The sequence below is a fragment of the Aphis gossypii genome, chromosome 1, assembly GCF_020184175.1.
Source record: "Aphis gossypii isolate Hap1 chromosome 1, ASM2018417v2, whole genome shotgun sequence".
In the NCBI taxonomy this organism is placed as follows: domain Eukaryota; kingdom Metazoa; phylum Arthropoda; class Insecta; order Hemiptera; family Aphididae; genus Aphis; species Aphis gossypii.
This window is the reverse complement of record NC_065530.1, coordinates 45,778,718-45,799,790: the sequence shown is the minus strand read 5'-3', so window position 1 is coordinate 45,799,790 and position 21,073 is coordinate 45,778,718. Positions and strand designations below refer to the sequence as shown.

General features: G+C 32.3%; 1 protein-coding gene and 1 long non-coding RNA gene across 4 annotated transcripts in view; one reads left to right on the top strand and one right to left on the bottom strand.

The window, feature by feature from the left end:
- The window catches only part of LOC126549482 (uncharacterized), a 49,874-nt gene that overhangs the window by 2,915 nt on the left and 25,886 nt on the right, over nucleotides 1–21,073 (bottom strand). The gene's annotated exons all lie outside the window — the stretch shown is intronic.
- LOC114128086 (uncharacterized) lies at nucleotides 3,108–8,468 on the top strand. 3 transcript variants are annotated; one of them, XM_050198783.1, is made up of 8 exons: nucleotides 3,113–3,569; nucleotides 4,393–4,503; nucleotides 4,620–4,795; nucleotides 5,554–6,106; nucleotides 6,609–6,713; nucleotides 6,798–6,982; nucleotides 7,235–7,608; nucleotides 8,416–8,468. In XM_050198783.1, the coding sequence occupies exons 1-7, from the start codon at nucleotides 3,270–3,272 to the stop codon at nucleotides 7,584–7,586; spliced, it is 1,782 nt and encodes a 593-aa protein (XP_050054740.1). In that variant the 5' UTR covers nucleotides 3,113–3,269; the 3' UTR covers nucleotides 7,587–7,608; nucleotides 8,416–8,468. The 3 variants fall into 3 exon arrangements, with proteins under 3 accessions (XP_050054742.1, XP_050054740.1, XP_050054741.1); XM_050198784.1 differs by having other exon boundaries at nucleotides 3,115–3,563; XM_050198785.1 differs by lacking the exon at nucleotides 8,416–8,468 and having other exon boundaries at nucleotides 3,108–3,569; nucleotides 7,192–7,477.

Here is a 21,073-nt window from a genome sequence, read left to right as displayed (position 1 = left end):
CAGAGTATACATTTGTACCATGGTTGTATAGATAGACTATCTACAATTGTGATCTGTACTAAAATAAAATGGATATTTCGTTGTAAACGCATAGGGAAAAAATTTAGTGCTGTTCAGTTATAAATATTATAATGATTGTAACGATTACATTTTTGGTGTAAATTGTTGTGAATATATTAAATACGTTTCATAGTAATAACGGAAGGTAAATTATTAAAAAATGCATATTAAATAACCTCCCGTTTTCACAATAAAACATATTATGCTATCTCGTGATACGTACCTATGCCTGAATGTGATTTAGATGGTGATCAAAAGTTAGTTTTTTTAATAAATAAATATTTATTTATAAATTATTTAAAAAAAAGTGTATTGTGCACAAAAAATGGATTTTAATAAAGAGGGAAATAAATGTTATTGTTATTTTGGTAATCTTATATCATATGTTATTGGCGCTAAGTGAATGCTTAATATAATTACGTAAATACAAAATAAAAAATTATGTACCCTAAACTTTTTATTCCACTTAATAAGTTGCATCGATATTAGTCTTTGTTTTTTTACAATATTATTACTTAACACGATATACTCAATCAATTGGGTTCCGAGAAAAGGTGCAGTGAACATTTTATCATACCATCATTGCAGTTGGAAAAATCAGAGGGATGATTAAACCGTGTAAAATGGTTAAAACTCTCAGTGTTTTGTTACCGTGTAAACAGAAAACTTTCGTTTAACTTTATATAATATGTTATTATCAAACAATTTTTACCTATCAGTATTTCTTACGAGTTTTACGAACGACCAAAACGTATAATATTACGAAGGAACGTTATAATTTAATGAAATTAATTATTATTAAGCCACACGAAACGGACGAGGCCAATCAAATTTTTTATCAGGTGGATGTTATAATAATATTATTATACATATATTATAATATTATATATTATATAGTATAAAGAAAACGAGTGTGCATAATATGGGTACGGGTACGCAAAACCGGTCTCTATAGGTCTTATGACATGAGATTTATAAACGCGCGACCTTGTGCGGTGTTCGTATAAAGCTTGACGGTGTATTTAAAACAAGCCATCTCGTAAACACAAATATGTATATATATATATATATATTATGTATATATTGTACATTTGCAGTATATTGTATATAATACACGTGCGGCGCTGATCGTGACCACAGCAGCAAACTTCTGTCGAAATAGAGGCGAATCGCTAATTTGTAATTCGATTTCGGATCGGCAACCGTACAATAATATATTATATATATTATACACATACCTACCCATTATACGTAATGGCTTATACCCATTACCCATTTATACATATATACACGAGTATTATAGTTGACACGCTCTCTGCAATAGTGTCATAATAATAATATATCGTACAGCACATGAATACGCGTACAATAATTCCTGATTTTGACGTATGGACGCAAAGCCAGAGAAAGTTACAAAAACACACTTACGAGTACCTACATTATATACGTATTTAATGATTCGGCAGGACTACACATGTTTAGGTGTTAGTTTATATTATTATCAAACCTCCTATTTTTTCGCCATACGCCCACTCTTTGGCGTATTACTCGAAACTCGACCAAAGAAGTGAAAACGGTTAAAATTAAAAATTTTTTAGAACCACACTCGAAAATATACAATAAATAAGTAGGGTTAGGATATGTATGCACTAAAAAACAGTTAAATATGTATATACTTATGCACTAAAATCAGTTAAATATGCATTAAAAAATAAAGAAATGTGAATAAAAAAAAAAATTCAATAAATATATAGAGATAAATTAAATTATTATATAATAGATAGAATATCAACAAATTGTGTTGGTACTATATATATGTGCTCATTGTCAAGGCCGTAACTGAAAGGAGGGTCCATGGGTCCGATCCCCTCATAGGAATTTTTAAAACTAGAAATATTTTACTAAATAGTTATAATTTTACAAATAAGTTTGATAAGGTTTTTCCCCGTTTCTTGAATTTATTTTTGTACAGTTATATTTGTTTTTTATTTTATTCAATGTTGGTTTGAAAGTTGTATTATTCTATAAAAGCATATGGTTAAGAAAACTCCCCAGGGGTGGGGGTGATTATTCGATTGCCCCGCTCGCTACCAATCAAATACGTCACTGCGGCGTGCGAATATAGCTGTAAGCCTGTTGAGTGCTGAGAATCAAAAGTCAACTCCAAGAAAAGCTGCTCATTTTGCGTTCAAAAGAGTATTATAATACGATGTTTTAGAATGTCGTCTTTTGCAGACCGTCGCTAGTATAAGTCGAAAACGAATGAACCTTAGAGATGAAACTAAACAGTAAATATTACACACTGAGCAAATATTTATGTATAATGTTCAAGTGCGTATTCAAATGATTGTTGTATATTTTGTATTGTATTTTTTTCGCGATAAAACATGCAGTGTGATTAAACTCGCTGCAACCACAAAAGATAAAATATAAACATAATATAATAAGTATATGAAAATATTATACGCGAGTTTCGACTCTGTGGGGGTACGCAATTATAGTTCTTACTGCAGTTTATGGCACTATACATACGCAAATTATTATCTCCGCACTGTGTTAATTTAATTAAAATTAAAATGTTTTCACAACGAAAATTATAACGATATAATATTATAAGACACAAAGTATGCGCAGATTACGCTCAGGTGATGTCGGTATACATAATATGTACGTGTATACAGAGTGTTCCATGAAGATATTTAAATGGAATTTCAATATTATTAAATTGTCAAATTTAACCAAAATCTAAACTAGATTTTAACTTTACTTGAGGTTTTAGCAGTTAAATTAGGTTTTTTTTTTTTTTGTAAAAAGTTTTATCGAAAAGAATAATATACCTCTTATAGCAAAGATATCGATCATATCAGTAATATATATAATATATGCTAGCTGACTTGTCAAACATACAAATATCGGATAACCGATATTGCGATAGGTATTATGGTGGACGATATATTTTGAGCAATCTTTTTTATCCGAAAAAGTGTTTGTAAAAAAGTACAAGAGAACCATCATTCTTTTATTTGGCCGTTTTGTTTCTTGGCAATATCATGTTTTGTTTTAGATGAAAATAATACATTATAATTTATTATTATTTTAATAATAATATTAGTTGTTTTTAATATTTATTAAGTCGAGTTTTTGATGCATACGATAATTTTAACCGAATCCATTGTGATCGATGTTTTATATTACGTTCGAGAACTTTGATGATGCGACGTTTCTCGTTCGCTGTCGTTGTAGCCACAGCGTTATGGCTACAGCAGACTGTCGAAACCGGCGGTAAGACATATTCTGTCGTGCCCTCATTTTGGTCGAACGTCACCGCCGAATTTCCATTTTTAGTGGGGTTGACCACCGGAGAAAAAGACGACGAAACGAACTGGCAGACCCTTATTTGCTCAGGAACCTTGATATCTTCAATATTCGTTTTGTCGTCAGCGTATTGCACGTCGAGTTTGATGACCACGGACAAATCGAATTTGGACGGCTCTTCATTAATCGTACGAGTATAAAAATAGTTATTTTTTATTATTTATCTTTATTCCTACAGGACACAGTAATATTATTACTGAATTCTACGTGGTATAATAATACTGTACAAAATAATTCACCAATTATTCTTACCCATATATCAACCACACACGACATACCTCTCAATTAATAATAAATTAATTCAAACATTGAGTTTTTTAGTGTTGAAGTGTAGGTTTTTAAGGGACATAATATGTTTGAATATTTCCACTTTACCATTTCATATTTTTAAATATAATTTTTTCCATCAAGATTCTATGAAAATATATATATAATTAAAAATTTGAGCCTTAAATAAACTTGAAAATTCAGAAACCAAAATTTAAGATGAAATTTGGTGTACATATTATTTGTTTTACATTTTGTACAATGTACAGGTATTTGACATTTGTAAAATTTAAAGTACCTATCTTCTATGAGTTTGGATTTCAGGCAAATTCGATTAATATTATAATTAATAAACAGTTTTCTCGTCATTTCTGTTTTGATTTTGACGGACAATATATTATAATCCATAATCCACTATTTTTTTCTTGTCTCAAGTTAAATTTTTCAATTTATTTTTGGTAACATTAACGTCGATAAACATCATATGCTGTCGCCAGTCTACATACGCAGAAAGGTTTACTTCTTTCATGAATCGTAGTATATATACCTGTAGAGTTCTAATCCTATTACTTATATAGGGTGAATCATCAACGAATTCTCTAATAGTAATTAGTGAACTCATGCGCTTGCTCGTGGATCACTCAAATCAGATGCACATTTTTTGACTACGATAATTTTTTTTATTAAAAGGCATATTGGAAAACACCCAGGAACTCCGTCAAGTACCACCGGACCATAAGTGTTCACAACCATCCGTCATACAACAAAGACACACGCATTTCCGACTTATCGCTGGTAAAGGTGAGAGAATGATGAACAATATATACTAAACGAACATCTTAAAATGCATCGCTAAGACTTTTAACGCTAATTTTATAACATAATTATATAATGTAACCTTATAACATTTATAATAGCTTAAGAAGCCATTCAAAAATGTTGAACATTTCGTCGGGTTATCGCCAAGAACGTTGAAAAGTGACGTTGAACTGAATTGCGTAATTGTAGGGATAGGTGCGCCCCATGAACGAGGTTATAAGGTCCCAGTTCGTGTAAAATATGGCCGCACTGCTTGCCGGATTCCAAAATCAAAGTGAGCAAAACACATACGAAAAAATAAATATACGATTTATCTATAGAGTTTAAATACGAAAAAAAATTATATTTTTCAGTTAGGATTATTAGAATCTTTTGAATTATAATTTGAACCTTAAGTTAGGTAACTTCAAAAAAGATAGTTTGGATACGTTCCAGTTGATGTATTTTATTATTACACAATCATAATTTAATATTATAAATAATATTGCCAAAAACTTAGGAGTATTATAGTTATCTGGAGTTTCTAAGTATACTGATCTGATTTCTTTTGGCCCAAAACTATTGAACTTTACATTGTGTATCTCTTATATAGTTATAACACACTGTTATTGATGACTATAACATATTATCTCATAAGAATTATTTCTTATATTAGTTATTACTTATTACCTATTTGGTTATTTGTGTTTATAGTTTGTAACGGTATCCAAATCTTTGATCACACTCGTATCCCTAATAATTTTAAAAGTACCAATAGTCACTTAAGTCGTTACCCGTTTATCTATCCCTTGCCAAATTCTCCATTCTCCTGTAATCTTCTCGATACCTACACTATCATCCATCTAATACATTCTGCAAACAACGATTACAATTTTTCACTCGTCCATATTCTTTTTGTTTATTTTATCACCAAACGTTGCATTTTGGACTTGTTCTGTGTAAATAAATCAATTAATAAATCACGTGTTGTAATAAACAATGAGAATGGATGATACTGGATGATACAGGATGACGTTTCCCGCGCCGTTTCAGCCCTAGTCTCGAGTTTGTGATCGGCTACACTTGGGCGGATTTCTTGTGTGCAGAGACGATAGGCCCAGGAGTTACGCGATTGCCGTGTGACCGGTCTGACCCACTGCTATGCTCCAGCGGTCGGCATCAGTATGGAATCTTTAGCTATGGGTACGACGGCACAGATGCGTCTCTGGCAACAGAGGCAATTGAGTGCGGTGATTCGGCTGTCCAGGGCAGACTCTTGTTTGTCAATAGGCACCATGGCTGGATTTCTGAGACGATGACGAAAGACATGGTAGGCGACAATGACGGCTCATGGCAGTTCGGAAAAAATGGCAGAACTACAACGAGGCATCGTCACACCACGCAGCCACGATCGACAACCAACTCGACTCAAGCAGTAGTGCCGCACGTAACCAGCACGGCCCGTCCGGTCCTACCGGAAATCGACTACCCGTATCTGGTATACTTAGAAGGTCTGATTGACGAACCGGTGTGTGGCGGTACTCTAATAACACCCTGGCACGTTCTCACGACCGCTTACTGTACAACGAGGATGACCGAAATCGTGGTATGAATCACGCACTATACAATAATGACCAGAAGTTGTCAAAGGCAGTATTTATGACAATACCAATATTGCGTATAGAAGCATTTCTGATCGAATACTCCATTTAATTTACATTGTTCTATTACCCTAAAATATATTGTTGGTGTGAAGGAATTGGGTGGGTTATGTGGTATGCGCGTAATAAAAAAAAAATGACTATTTCATATACTTCATATTTTTATCGTTTCTATATGATATTTATTTTGTCTAGAACTATTAAACAATATCATTATCTACAGATATGATACCCTGTCACTACACTTGATATTTTATCCTAGACACAGTTTTATTATTTCGATTTTTCATGATTAAATTTATTTTATTACTGTTTAGAATACAGATAAAGACTAAAAAAGTAAAAAGTTTATTTATAGTTTATTTTTTTTTACTTAACTTTATAGTCAAATTTTTTCAGTAACTTATTGTGTTCATTTTGATTATTTATATTTTTATTTTGCTATAGGTAACCGTTACAGCATATCATAGACAACACGCAAACGCAAGACTCGTTTACGTTCATCCAGATTTTGACTCGTACACACTGACCTCGGACATCAGCATCGTAGTTGTAAGCATCCCTGCCGTCACTTCCCAATACTCTTTATTTTTCACAACACACAATAATAGCATGGTTTCGTTTTTAATCTCACAGTTACGCGAACCGTTAAACGTGACTAGGTACGCGCAGCTGCCAGATATTATCAGTGACCCGATCGACGACAACTCCACTACCAAAGCGCTGGATTGCGTGGTGGTGGCGAGCAGATGGATGACACCCTATTATTACATTCCGGTCAATGTTATGTACGGGCTCAAAGCTTGTCGAGAATCATTCGAGTATACATGTTATTATTATTATATATATAATGTGCTTATCTGTTATATTATAATTAGACACCTTAAGTCAATTGATATTGTTTACAGATAAATTTTTGCGAATCACAGATTAAATTCTTAGAAATATTATATTTTATCCAATAATTTATCGCAAAGATTTTCTCTTCTATGGGAGGTTATATTATTTGTATATTAAACGATATCTGCAGCAGGCCAAATTTAATAATGGTGAATTTATTGTACATCTATCAGTTCGGAAATTCAGACGACTGTCAGCAAGACTTGGCGCGAGTTCATCTGTGGAATGCCCAATCAAGGACTTCGGAACGACACGGGGGATCCGTTAATTTGCAACGGATTTCAGTACGGCATAATTAGTCACGCTTATCGGACCAAGATGCAAGCCTCCGAAACCGGAAGTATCGATCTTCAAGTGCGTTTCTTGATAGTTGACTATCATAGAGAGTGGATCTACGGCGTGATCGCGGCTGATAATCGAATCGACACTAACGATGGAAGTCCATACGCATTCCCTAGACTCTCGATCAGCCTAGTTCTGCCGCTGCTAACAATCGTATTCCAATTATTGTCACAGTTAAGGTAGAGGAATCGTTCGATGACAACAGGTATTACAATATAACTGACGGTATCTAAGAATATAAAAACGCTAATGTGTAATATTGTTTAATTTAACCGATCAATTCTTATATATACTATCCTATAATAAAATAGCAGTAGTAATACAATGCTATGTAGGTCTAAAGATTCCAAAAGTGTTTAAAAATTGAAAGTTATTAAAAGCAACAATATACTCTTCGTATTTGAATGTATTAATAGGCTTTCAGTTTTCTTTGAGCTTACCATAAACTAGGCATATTATGATATTATATTTCTAAAAAACTAAAAAATTAAAACCTTTGACTGATTATTATGCAACCATAATAAGAATGAAATATGTATTAAAACATAATAAATGTATGTATATTATATAAAACCAAAAAATTATATTCGTAACTATGACAATGAATTGTAAAGGAAAACGGACAGATCTAATGATCGTTTAAAGGTTTCTATTCGTGTAGAATAAAAATACTGTTTGAAAAATATCGGACTAAGTGGTACTTGACTAATAGATATACTATTAAATAAAAAAAAAAAATAACTGACAAGATAAATTAGATACAATTTGATCTAAACAAATTAAACAAAATTTATATTAAGTAAAGAATTTATTTTATTGGTACTATTTTTTATTCTATTTTCGATCTCAGACAGATGTCGGAAGTGGACATGCCCATAAAACTATTGTTTACCTTGACTATAACAACTTTCAGTATCATTAACACACAGTATACCTACTGCACTGCATTTTTTTTTTTTATTGTAAATATAATATGATAAAATTTAAATCTTTGGTTTTAAAATTGTTATAGGTAAGAACATATACATTTTGTGTAATAAGAACATCTGGTGTTTACTGTATACCTGCAGAAAAGACGCAATTAAAGCTAAAAAAAACACGTTACACAACTTAGTGAGTGACAAATAAATATACATCATAAAAATCGCATTGAAAAAAGTTGTTTTGGAAGTAGTACGTCATAAAAAAAAAAAACAATTTGGGTACCTAACCTTTTAAAAATTCGAAAAGTTTTAATTTTTTTATTGTTTATTTATTTATGTTTTATTTTAATGTTCGTCATAACAAGTATTTGCTAAATAACATCCAATTATTGTCGATTGTAAGTTAAAAATATTGTTTAAAAGTGCTGTGTTTGACTCAACTGTGTTGAACTTATTTTAAACTGCTTTTAATAAACCGAATGTATACTATTAAGTACCAAAAATCCGACGATAAAAAATATAACAAAATAATATAAATAGTTACTTAAAACATTTTTATTACATTACAATTTGTCTGTAGAATGTACCTAAATAAACGAAAATAACAAAAAAATATTCTTATTCATTTTTTTTTTTAATCTTTTACGTTTAAGTATCGGTGTGGTAATAGCAGCATGCCTTCCATAACGGATACATAAGAAGGATAACGTGGTATAATATACACTATAGTTACTGAGTGTTATTATTTTTTAAGCGAACGAATCATCTATAGGAAGAATAGTATACCAGACACGAACTCCTATGAAACCATAGATATCATAACGACGCGCATAAATATTAATAATAATTAATGTTATGAAATTGGTCCCGGGCGATTTGTCACGCACCGCTAACAGATAAGAGCGACCGTTCGTCCGCCCCCGACGACAAATCATCGTAATTTCATGCTATCGCGCAGCGTGTGTGCTCGTTTTACCGGACGTTCACGAAAATCGGTCGAACACTGATGGACGCGACTGCCGGTTTTCGGCGTACATATTTTAACATATTATATTTATGTGCCTAAAATCTAAATACAATAATTATTAATGCGTTCCGATAAAGTGAAATGCAATATGTATGATATTATAACCGTATAGTGTAGGTATCCATAAAATATAATAATACGTCATAATATTTCACCAAAGTATTCACTGAATACAGGTATTATATACCATTCTAATCTCACCTAATTCATTTTTTTCGTGAAATATTATCTATGCGAAAGTCTGCTAAGTACGTTGGATTTAAAAATACCACGTTTTCGCGTGATATTATTTAATTGTTTTCGAAAACAATTAACAAGATTAACAAAAAAAAAACTCAAAATACATAGATAAAAACATTTGAACTCGAAACAGGAAATCAAACTTACATTTTAAAATAAAATATTGAAATATTTTTTTTTCAGATCCATTTCTTATTACGGAAGGGACATAAACTATAATATAATATATATATTATTAAATTCTTCCTATATATTGGAGGTACAATTCACCTGCGAGTTGCCTTATCTGGGTACAGGCTGCAAGAAAATATTAAATGTGCCAAAAAATATATATAGATCGATGAAATGGGTTTCTATCCTGTTATTGTTTATTTCACCCTTTGACGTTCTCTTTCAAAACTACCATGTGAGATTTTAACATATTATACTTATATATATATGTAAGCATAAGGTATAAAAACGAAATTTGTTTTACATTGCCTTATTTTGGCTTCTGATAATACCTTTACCATGTTAAATATTTATGCGATTTTTTTCCTCTACTGGAACGGACTTATCACGTGCCTTCGATCTCATGCAATATGTTTGGAAAGTTTCTTTAAAAAAACGAATTTGCTCTCGTTTTGTCGTTTATGGAAGAAATAGTATTAGTTCAGTCATAAGAACAAATTTGTTCATCATGTATATTGCATAATATATTGTATTGATTAGCAAGATTTATTTTAACGTTTATAAGTAGAGACTATATATAGAATCCAATAAGTGTAAATTAATTAATGTATATTATTCCTTTAAAAATAAATTATTTCTCTGGCAATTATTTGATGATTCTTAGGAGTTTAATAAAAGAAGTCTCTTTAGATTTCATTAAAAGAAAAAGGTAAAAATAAGAGAAAAATTAAATAATAAAAAAGCTTATGCCAACCAAAACAATTTTGTTTTTCTTAAGCGCATCTCGCTGGAGCTTTTCTACCCGAGCATTGGGATTTACAATTACGATAATGATAATCAGTACGACAGCAGGTATTATTATATGCATTAGAAAATTCGAAAACTACTCAGTAAGTGGCTCATTCTGTAAAAAGTTACTATTGCTCCACAATATTACTCATCTTGGTCACACAAGTTATAGGTATTAACTAAATGTGTAGTAGTACTGACGTACTGTTATATACTACCTATATTTTATTAGATACACATACGTCAAAAGCGTTTCTATCAACGTTTTCCACTACGTCGCATTTTGATCACTGTAGTGATGTCTTAATTATTCTGTAATGTTTACGTTGTAGCTAGTATTGTATTCGTATTTAGGTTTACGCGTTAATGGCTATTATGCATGTATTATATTATTTATATAAATATACGAGAAATAGGTGTTGTTGTACACTTGTACTGATACGATGAGATAATAATATTGTTTTGTCGAAAATGCATTACAGCTGCCGTGGGACACACATATAGTGACTAAAAGCAGCTGCAACCAGCAGATAACGTTTGTTATTCGGTGGATTTTGGTTTTTTTTTTTCACATCGATTCTATTACAATAATGTGTGTGGTGTGTACACATAGGTGAAGTAGGTAAAAGTACCAATTTCTACAGTATACGCGATTCGCTAAAACACTATGTAAATGCCTTTTAAATAGAAACAACATCACCTCGAATCGGTATAATATAAAGTCAAACAAAACTTTTACGCGAAACCGCGTTTCAAAAACAACTTCTAAGAAGCGCAATTACATAGTAGGATATATCACATCACACATCGTGTGTAGAGTCAAAACGTAATATAGGTACATGCAAACTTTTTCGACGAAATTTTATAAACTAATTTTATATATAATATTATTTTGGGAAACGTCTTGAGTTGTATATTATTATAATATTATGCGCGTTGACGGAAAGATCACATCGTCCACATCCGATTGTTAGCGCAAAAGTAATCTAAACGTGTGTTTAAACACCGTGAAAGTCAAGTATATTACAATATTGTTACAGCGCTCGAACAGACACGGGTATAATTATAAAAAAGACTCGCGGATATGTTTTACAACCAACGGAAATATTTTGTAATGAAATATTATTATGGTATTCATACATAGTAATAAACGCGTTCGATCTAGAAAATAAACGTAATCTCTGTAATAAGGCGTAGACACCCCGGTGGTCTATATGACGCATTAAAGACAAACAATCGCATACTTATATCTAAATACTATTATTATATTATTGTACGCGCAGTATATATATATATATACGTGAGCCGTACAACAATGCAAACGGGCGTACGTAGTTCTGTACAATAATATATAATATTGTCGACTGGTACTATTGTACTTGATATATATTCGAATATAATATCTACAATGAGAGTCTTACCTACCAACTTTGACTACGTAGGACTTTTCGAACGCCGTGGCTTTGGTTTTGGAGAACATGAGCAGCGATGTTGACGACTCTGCGTGAGATGACGTAGTTGTATACACATCGTAATAATATAATATGAGCTTGAATTCGACCGTAATATAATGATAGCATAACAACACGAATCCTTTCGTGGGCGGCTTACAAATTAGACGAATGATTCTTCTATTATACGAATGAATTATACATATATATATATATGTATATATAATAGGAAGATGCGAATTATTTTATGCGAGAACGTTATCTCTAATTTTACGGTTCGCTACGATAAGCATATTATAAGTAAAAATAAATATGTTTTCTAACATAGTATGGCGTGCAAATTGAACATATAATAATAATAGTATAGTACAGTAATTATTAATTATAGCTCAAACGTTGTCATATTATTATTCTTATTTTGTCCGACTTATACAAATATTATTTCTCAGTACGCGCCAATAAATTTATTCAATGACGTTATAGTTTATTCGAATGAAATGTCAACTGTTGTTTGGTGCATAATTTCCCTTTTTTACCATATTTTATTGCATATTTCATAAGTCAAACGCTAGTTTGATGATATTCATACTAAAAAAAACTTTATAGATAAAAAATAATAGACATTGATTTTTTTGTTTTTAACTTTTAATCTTGGCCCGTGCCATGAATTCGTTAAAAATAATATTATGTAGGTTGAATCCTTAGTTTAATTCATAACGTTACGTATTTATTGATTTTTTATTTTATTTTTTTTTATACTATTATAGATATAAATAACGGAAAATTGTATAAGATAATTTTCGTCTCTGTAGTTTTAAAATATATCGACATTTAAATTAAATTTACTACAATTTTCAATGTAAAGTCATAGAAATGCAAAAATATAAAAATATCATACTGTTTATTTATTTATTTTCATAATACGCTGTTAGCGTATTATATTTAGTACGTTTATAGGAAATTAATTGCAAACCCCGGTAATAGTAGATATATAGACGCCTAATACCATATAATATATACATATATATACATTATACATATTGGTGTGCGTTCAATATTATATTATTATAATACCTGTACCGATCCTTCGCGCAGCGACGACTATGGCAAATTCCGTTATTGGATTTATAATAACAATAATAATAAAGCAATACAACAACGCGTGGACCTTGAATGGGTTTTATTTTATAATTTTTATTTTTTTATTATTTTAAATCACCCGCATTCGCCTGCGCCGTGCCCCGGGCGCGTATTCATTCATGTGGCCTGCGCGCCTCATCACGACGAGTTCAAAACTTCGCCCACGTACGTCCGTATATTATTATTATTTTATTTTTTTTAAAGAGAGAGACGCAAAGAATATAATATACATACATACATTCAATATACATACGTACATGCACCACCATTATAAACGCGCGCGCGCGTGAGTGTGTGCGAGTACATCCGATCGTTTTGTAGTCATGTGGGTCTGCCAGAATCGTATTTTATTGTCCTTATAACACACACGCGTGCTCATACACACACACACACATTCACATGCACACGCAGAGCCACAGACACGTATATATAAAGAGAAAAAAACGCAGACGTTAGATTTGTCGTGGCTCGGAACAACAAAAAAAAAAAAAATTAATAAAAAAATAGGTGCGCCCTTTAAAGAAGTGTCCTCTGGCTGGGTGCGTTACTTCAGCAGACCGGGGAACGAAACGCGAGTTATAATATACACCTTAAACACCAAGCCCAACAGGTTAAGTTCTATAACTATGCACACATATTTAATTTATTATATATTACATATATTATTATCATTGCTTCGGTTGATTAAACCGCCGCTAATATGTGTACGTATATGTCTATTACAATGTACCTACGTAGCCACGCAGGTCAAACGGTTATAAGCGATAATGTTGCTTTATGAGTTATGCTTTATATGTGTATAGAAATATTTTCTGTAGGGTAGCCATATTATCGTTCTTAACCAACATTCATTTTTCCAAACAGCAGTTAAAATCGAAATTACATTGCTTAAAATAATTACATTATAATATTATGTACTATCAATAATACAACACTAAAATATTGAATAATTGTTTATACCGCAATACTTAAAATTTGCTGCTAACTATAAAGAAAATATATAAAAATGTTTCATTTTAATTGAACAGTCATCGATAAGTCAATAAAACCTTTGTTTTTAGTTTGACAGCATTTACGAGTACAGGTATGTAGGCATTATCGTCATAACACATCATGCATGCGTTATTAAAAGTTATAAAGATAATATTGATGTATTTATGTATCAAATATCAACTTACAATAATATAATACTGGCAAATCGTAAAAATAATAGAGAAAAATGTGTATCAGGTACCATTTATCTTACGGAGAATTATTATCGCATGCTGCAAATAATAAATGATGCAAGCCTGCTGCCTGCATTTCATTCAACGTTTGCGTTCCCAGTCATAGTGCCATTACTATTATGTTATATACGTTAGGTCTTTGTTTGGATCTCTATCAGTTTACTGGGTCCGGAAAACGTAATATTATTCAATTACTGTAAATATATAGTACACGTGTGCACATCGGTGCAACGAGCGCATTTGCTACCTACAGCAATAATATCATCCAGCAGTGCAATTCCTGCGAGGTAACCTTATCCGGCGCCTAAAGCGTATACATAAGTATAATATTATACCCGGTGTCGTGACTTTCCGATTGGCAGATCCGATCGACCTGCTCTGCAGCTCTTCGACGTAATAATAATAGTGTATTATTTCATTGGACATGCCTATCTATCTCTATATATACATCAATATTGTATCATAATATGATAAATGATAATAATAGACCCACCCATACACAGAGTATAAAAAAAAATTAAGTCCTATATAATATAATTATATGATTTATCTTGGAACGATGACTATAAGAATACAATTATCATACAAATCCATACACCGTATAATGAGTCATTGATACCAATGGTACATGATATTTACATTAACTTTAAATGTGCTAACTCGGTTTTATTTAAAAAAAAATACATATTATACGCAATATGTTTGTATAATAATACGTGACACTGTACCTTCGTGCTCGTTTTGTTCAAAATTAAATAAAACAAAAAAAGTTGGTTTTGTCTATCAAATAAAAGATTTATACAGCGCACGTAAATGAAAAACAATTTCACCATTTCTCACAGAATACGGCGTTTTGAATTATTGTTTTTTAATATAATTCAATTTTCGATAAACATTATGGTACGCAATATGTACGAACAACAAATGCGATATTATTATTAGGTGAAATGGATGATAATTTATAGCTATCATTATTAAAGGTGCCGTTTACCATGTGTGTTCACTGTTCATATAATATTATTAGTATTTTGTATTGAAATCATATTGTAATATTTCATTCTGGATTTATTTTGTTGCAGAGTCTTATCCTATCATCTTTCAAATATACATATACGGTAAAATAAACAATTGCAAAAATAGTTTACTACATAGGATTAAAATTGAGAAATAAATAAGATTCATTTTCTACAAACTACTTACTACATACTCCTTACTTGGGTATAAACTTACGTGACATAAAAGTATCAAAGAAATAATAATATTTATAGTAACTCGTCACAATTATAATGTCTAATTAAACAATTATACTTAAATTTTCTAATTTAAGTTTTTCACAAGTTTCGAGGATTTAAAATGCTTAAAAATTTCTGATAGCAACAACTAGATACTCTAAAGTATCTGTAAAATATTAAATATATAGTAGATATAAATTAAACATTATCTAATCAAATGTCTGTTTACGTGTGAATTTGATATTGTATTCAGATGCTCATTATTTAAATTACAATTATTAAGCAACTCCCACTGTAAAATAAAAATATAATAATAGTTTTCATTAAATTTGTGTATAAGTCAATGTATCTGTAGTTTAACATAATTACACAACAACATTTAAGTATTATATTGGCTCAATAATGTTCTATAATTGGCATACAAAAATATATGACGAATATTTTAAATAATAATGTCCTTGAAAACTCATAACAGTTTAATATAATACCTCAATAGCATATAAATCAATAAGTGGCCATTTTGATTTCGAATTTACAAAAAAGTATAAGAACTGGAGTAAAAAATTTGAATAGGTACGAATTGAGTACAGATTTGTTCAATGGAATTCAAAAATAATAATATAGCCACTAATTCTACCCGAAACCATATGACTTTTTACATACAATATTTGAGATAAAAAATGTAAATAAACATAAGAACACAGTATTATATTATAAAGAACATAAAGATATATAGATGCTTCATATTTCTTTTAGTGCGTAGGAATTTTTATGTGACTGCAATATTTGACATGTAATATGACGTTAGCTGTTGCTTGTTTGTTATTAACTACTCACCAATAAACAGTAACTTTTTTTTATTGTGCTGTAATTTTTTAATCATAAATTACGATTTACTTTATGATTTTTGCGACGAAAACACTCGGTTATTATTTATTTGATATTGCCAATATCATATTGAATATTCCGAATTGTACAAATTGTCAATGCGCTTTAAAATTCTCAATAAAAATACTTCCAAGTTAAAAAAATATTAAACCTCACTAAAATGCATTATTTAGTTTTTAGTTTTGTTTTGTATCACACACCAGTTTTGTATTCACGTATATAATATATTGCGAGATTATAATTTAGTCGAATGAACGAAAGAGCACGGCAGAGACGCCAAGGAAACAGGTAGCTTAATGTCGTTGTGTTCATATGCTAATAGTATCAAATATGTTTCCAAAGCCATTTACATCGCAACGGTTTCCCGCACTTATAAAATATACGACCGAACGTGGGCGCGAGACGTACATCTTAATTAATTTATTTCCCGATAATTATGCCAAGATAATCGGTGAAATGCAGTTTTGTGTTGCAGTGATAAATATATCCATTTCGAAAAAGAAATAAAAAAAACTATTAGGTTTTCATCGAGAAAAACGTTATCTCCATTAATAATTTATTGAATAATACATAACGTGCACGGTTGTCCGGATAAAAAAATAAAAAAAAAATTAACATTAAGTGCCCGTACACGACTGTGTACCACATACATAATGTACACGATCATTGCGCAATATCAAACAAACGATATTATATTGTAATGCGCCGAACGGGTTGAATTTCAGGTGATCTTTTCGATGACGAGACTTAATAAAAATGTACTTATACACAGAGAGACACAATGCGACTTTGCATAACGTTATCGGTACCTATATAAGCACAATATAATGCGCTGCGTTAAACGGCGAGAGTGTGTCGATGAAATAATATATAATATCGGCACGAAGATCGATGACCCCCGCGCGATCGAAATAAATCTGTCGACACGCACACGCTCTGGAGAATTGGCGTATAAGACAACACTGCGTTACATACAATATTATGATATTATTATTATATATTATTATGTGTGTGCGAGCACTGTGCTTCGGGGTGTATTTTATGGGTAAACGAGGTTTTAGAGAATAATATAATGACGATACGACGACGACGACGGTGGAAAGACTGCCAACCGCATCATCGTCACTGGCAGCGGGCGATATAGGAATGCTCAAAGTCGCTCGGGCAGCTGACGCGACGACGATGGAATTCCAGTCACATAAAAATCCTCAATAACATATCCGATGTTTACAAAATATTCTAGTTTTCGTCTCCGTGCAAACACAATGAGCCCATATTTACCCGCCCATTGTCCGTACGCATATTACGACTGGCTGCGTGCGTGCGTGCGTGTGCGTGTGTGTATAATATTGAAGACAATGCGGCGTTTATTAACAATGCCTTCCCGACACAATCGCGTACAACACGTCTTGTTTGTGCGACTGTGTGTGTGTGTGTGAAGAAAATAGCCGGTTTTTTTTCTTTATTATTTTTTATTCTATTCGAAAAGAAGCTCAAAGTCAATAATTACATCTACTGCGCAGGAGAGGTGCTAAATATAATAATAATAATACCTAATATACGTCTGCCGGGGACTGAAGGCTATTGTTGTTTGAAGTGGTAAAAAAACGAAATTAACCCAACAAAGATCGTGTGGAAAAGAAAAAAAAACCTTATATAGGTACGATTATTATGCGTGCGTACGATCCGTGGTACATGTATATACGTCATAATATCCGAGACTCGACCGTTGCCTTTATCACAAAAATCGGATCGTCTATACTCGACGAGTGATAATAAAAATCGTTTAGAAATTCGACTGTGAATATTATTGCGTCTCTATTGTAACAGCACAGTACACAATATTATTACAATGCGACTGTGTACGGTTCAGCACTCGCCGTCGTCTCCTATTGGCGGATATATATACGATTTTGATCCGCCTTAATCACCGGACAGGCCTTATTGACACACACGTGTAACGATGTCATTACGTAGCACGTGATCGTTCGCAGTGCGTGTGCGGGTATTAAAAGGATACGGTGTGCGAGTGTGTGTGTGTGTGTGTGCGTGTAGAGAACCGAAAAGAAGGACATCGGTCCCCGCCGTGTGCCCGGCGCACGTGACTTGCAGGAGAAAAATCCCGTGCCCTTCGTCCCCCGCTCGTTCGCCACTGCCATCTCGCCGCCGCCGCCGCCGCCGCCGCCGCCTCAGTGGCGAACGATGTGACTGTACGGCGTATAGTCAGGACACGTCAACCGCGCGGTAATGGGTACAACCTTGACTTCGCACGCCGCCGGGACGGTGACGACGACTACGAAAGGATTTGTCGCCCGTGTACACCTTTACCAGATATAATATATTATTTCCCTGGCGCCTCTATACCGCAGTCGCGCATTAGCTCAAAGGCTTCGGCGTACATACACAAACGGACCTGGCACACCGGATCGGGGGTAATCCCTGAAGCCTATACAGGTTAGGTTAGGTTATTTTTCCCCATAACATTATCCCCAAAAGAGCTTCTCCGACTTGTACGCGACGTGTACACGACACACACACACACACACACACACAGACATCGGCGTACGTGAGTATAGATAGTTCCGCGCCGACGCCACTCGCGCGATTGTTGTTCGTCGGTTCAACGTTCGCTTGACGGTGCGTTACCGAGGCGCCGCACCGTACGAGGTAATATAATGAAACTTTAACGAGGGTCTGTGTGTGTGTGTGTGTGTGTGTGTGTGTGCGTGTTATAGGTGTGCTGAACCACAAAACTCTGATATTAGGTACACGTTTTTACTGGTTTTTTTTTCTTTTGTTTTTTCCGCCCGAAATGTGTTCGTCGCGAAAAAAAAACCACACTCGCGAAGAATATATACCTGACTTGTGTGTGCACATACACACACACATATATATAAAAGCATTTACACGAGTGAAAAATAGGAAATACGCGACAGAGCGCGATAGAAAAAAAAACCTATACCGTAGCGGCGGCGGCGATAGAAACAATGCGAAACCGGCAGATGTTAGTTTTTGTTTTATCTTTTTCTTGGATTATATTATGTACGTAATATAATATACACATAGATGTATAACATATATATATATATATATGTATGTATATTGTACGATAGGTTATTTTCGCTACAATATATTTACAATAGCACTCGTTAGACATTACCGCTTGTATTCCCGCATGGGTATATAGATTTTACACTGCATGCATACATGCAAACCATATAATATATATATAATGTGCATGTATGCGTAAGTATCTATTTATCTATTTGCTTGCACACCACCCGAAAAGTGTCTTAATCTAATAGCCAGCGGTAAGCTAACTGTCAATTTTTCCGAGTGTGGCCACTGGTCACCACTGTGGACATGCTGTCGGAAAAGCTACATAAATCTGTTATGATCTGCAATAAACGAACACAGCATCATTATAATATTACATTCTAATTATATATTATATCAGTATGTCTGATAACTCTGTAAGAGTTGACGAGTCAGTATTTATAAAGGACCTAGCCGAGAACCGATTCTAAAACGTTCACAATAAACTACTGCAGTTAACGGAAGGGTAGAATGTTTTCGTCAAGACAGGTCTGAAGTGTGGTAACCGCATAAACGACTAAATTATACACGACACACATAATGTAAAAGGTAAACGTACTTAATAAGATTTATAAGTTATATAATTTGTACAACAATAAAAGTTCAAATTATTGTGCGCGTATTGATATTAAATTATTTAAAAAACTATAAAACGATTGCTACAAAATTCTATGTCAAACAGTTATATATTTTCAAGAATTTAATAAAGTCCAGTCGATTAAATGAATAGAAAGCTAAAAGATAGGCTCGTTCTTTATTTACTTTTTTTGATAAATTACCATGATGCACTAATAGGTATTTTAAATTATGACAAATTTTACCGTGGGAGACAACTGATACTATCGCAACGCAACAAATTATTTCCACACCAGTGCATCCGAAATTATATATCTACTTTTTTGATAAACCTACTTAAGTCTATTTCTTTTTTTACTACACATAATACAGTGTGTACGCCATGTTTCTATCCAACACTCAGGCATAACAATTATAATTTAACGCTATAATATCGTGAATATATTACAATATAATATATTTTATTATTATATTACATTTAGTTATATTACTCTTGTATAATAGTTATTATTGTATCGATAAGTCGGTTATAAAAATTATATTTTTGTTGATATTCTTATAAGTTTTCTATTAAGTTTTTGTTATACCTATAATTTTCTGGTGTGGTATAACTTTCCAATAATATAGATATGTAGAGAATAGTGTTCAATAATGAACGTGACAGTTTTAATTAACAGTAACATTAAAACAAAACACATTCCTAACTAGTTGAAAATTAATCACCAATACATTTTTTCATACTAATAATTCTATTAATTCTGCACCGCAATATTAAGTATAGTACATTAAAACAAACCGATCGTAGTTCATAGTTTCACCAATACAATACAATACAATATTTTATATATTATATATTTTGGTATATAATATTATCATGTCATACGCGCGTAGGTACCTATACTTGAAAAATT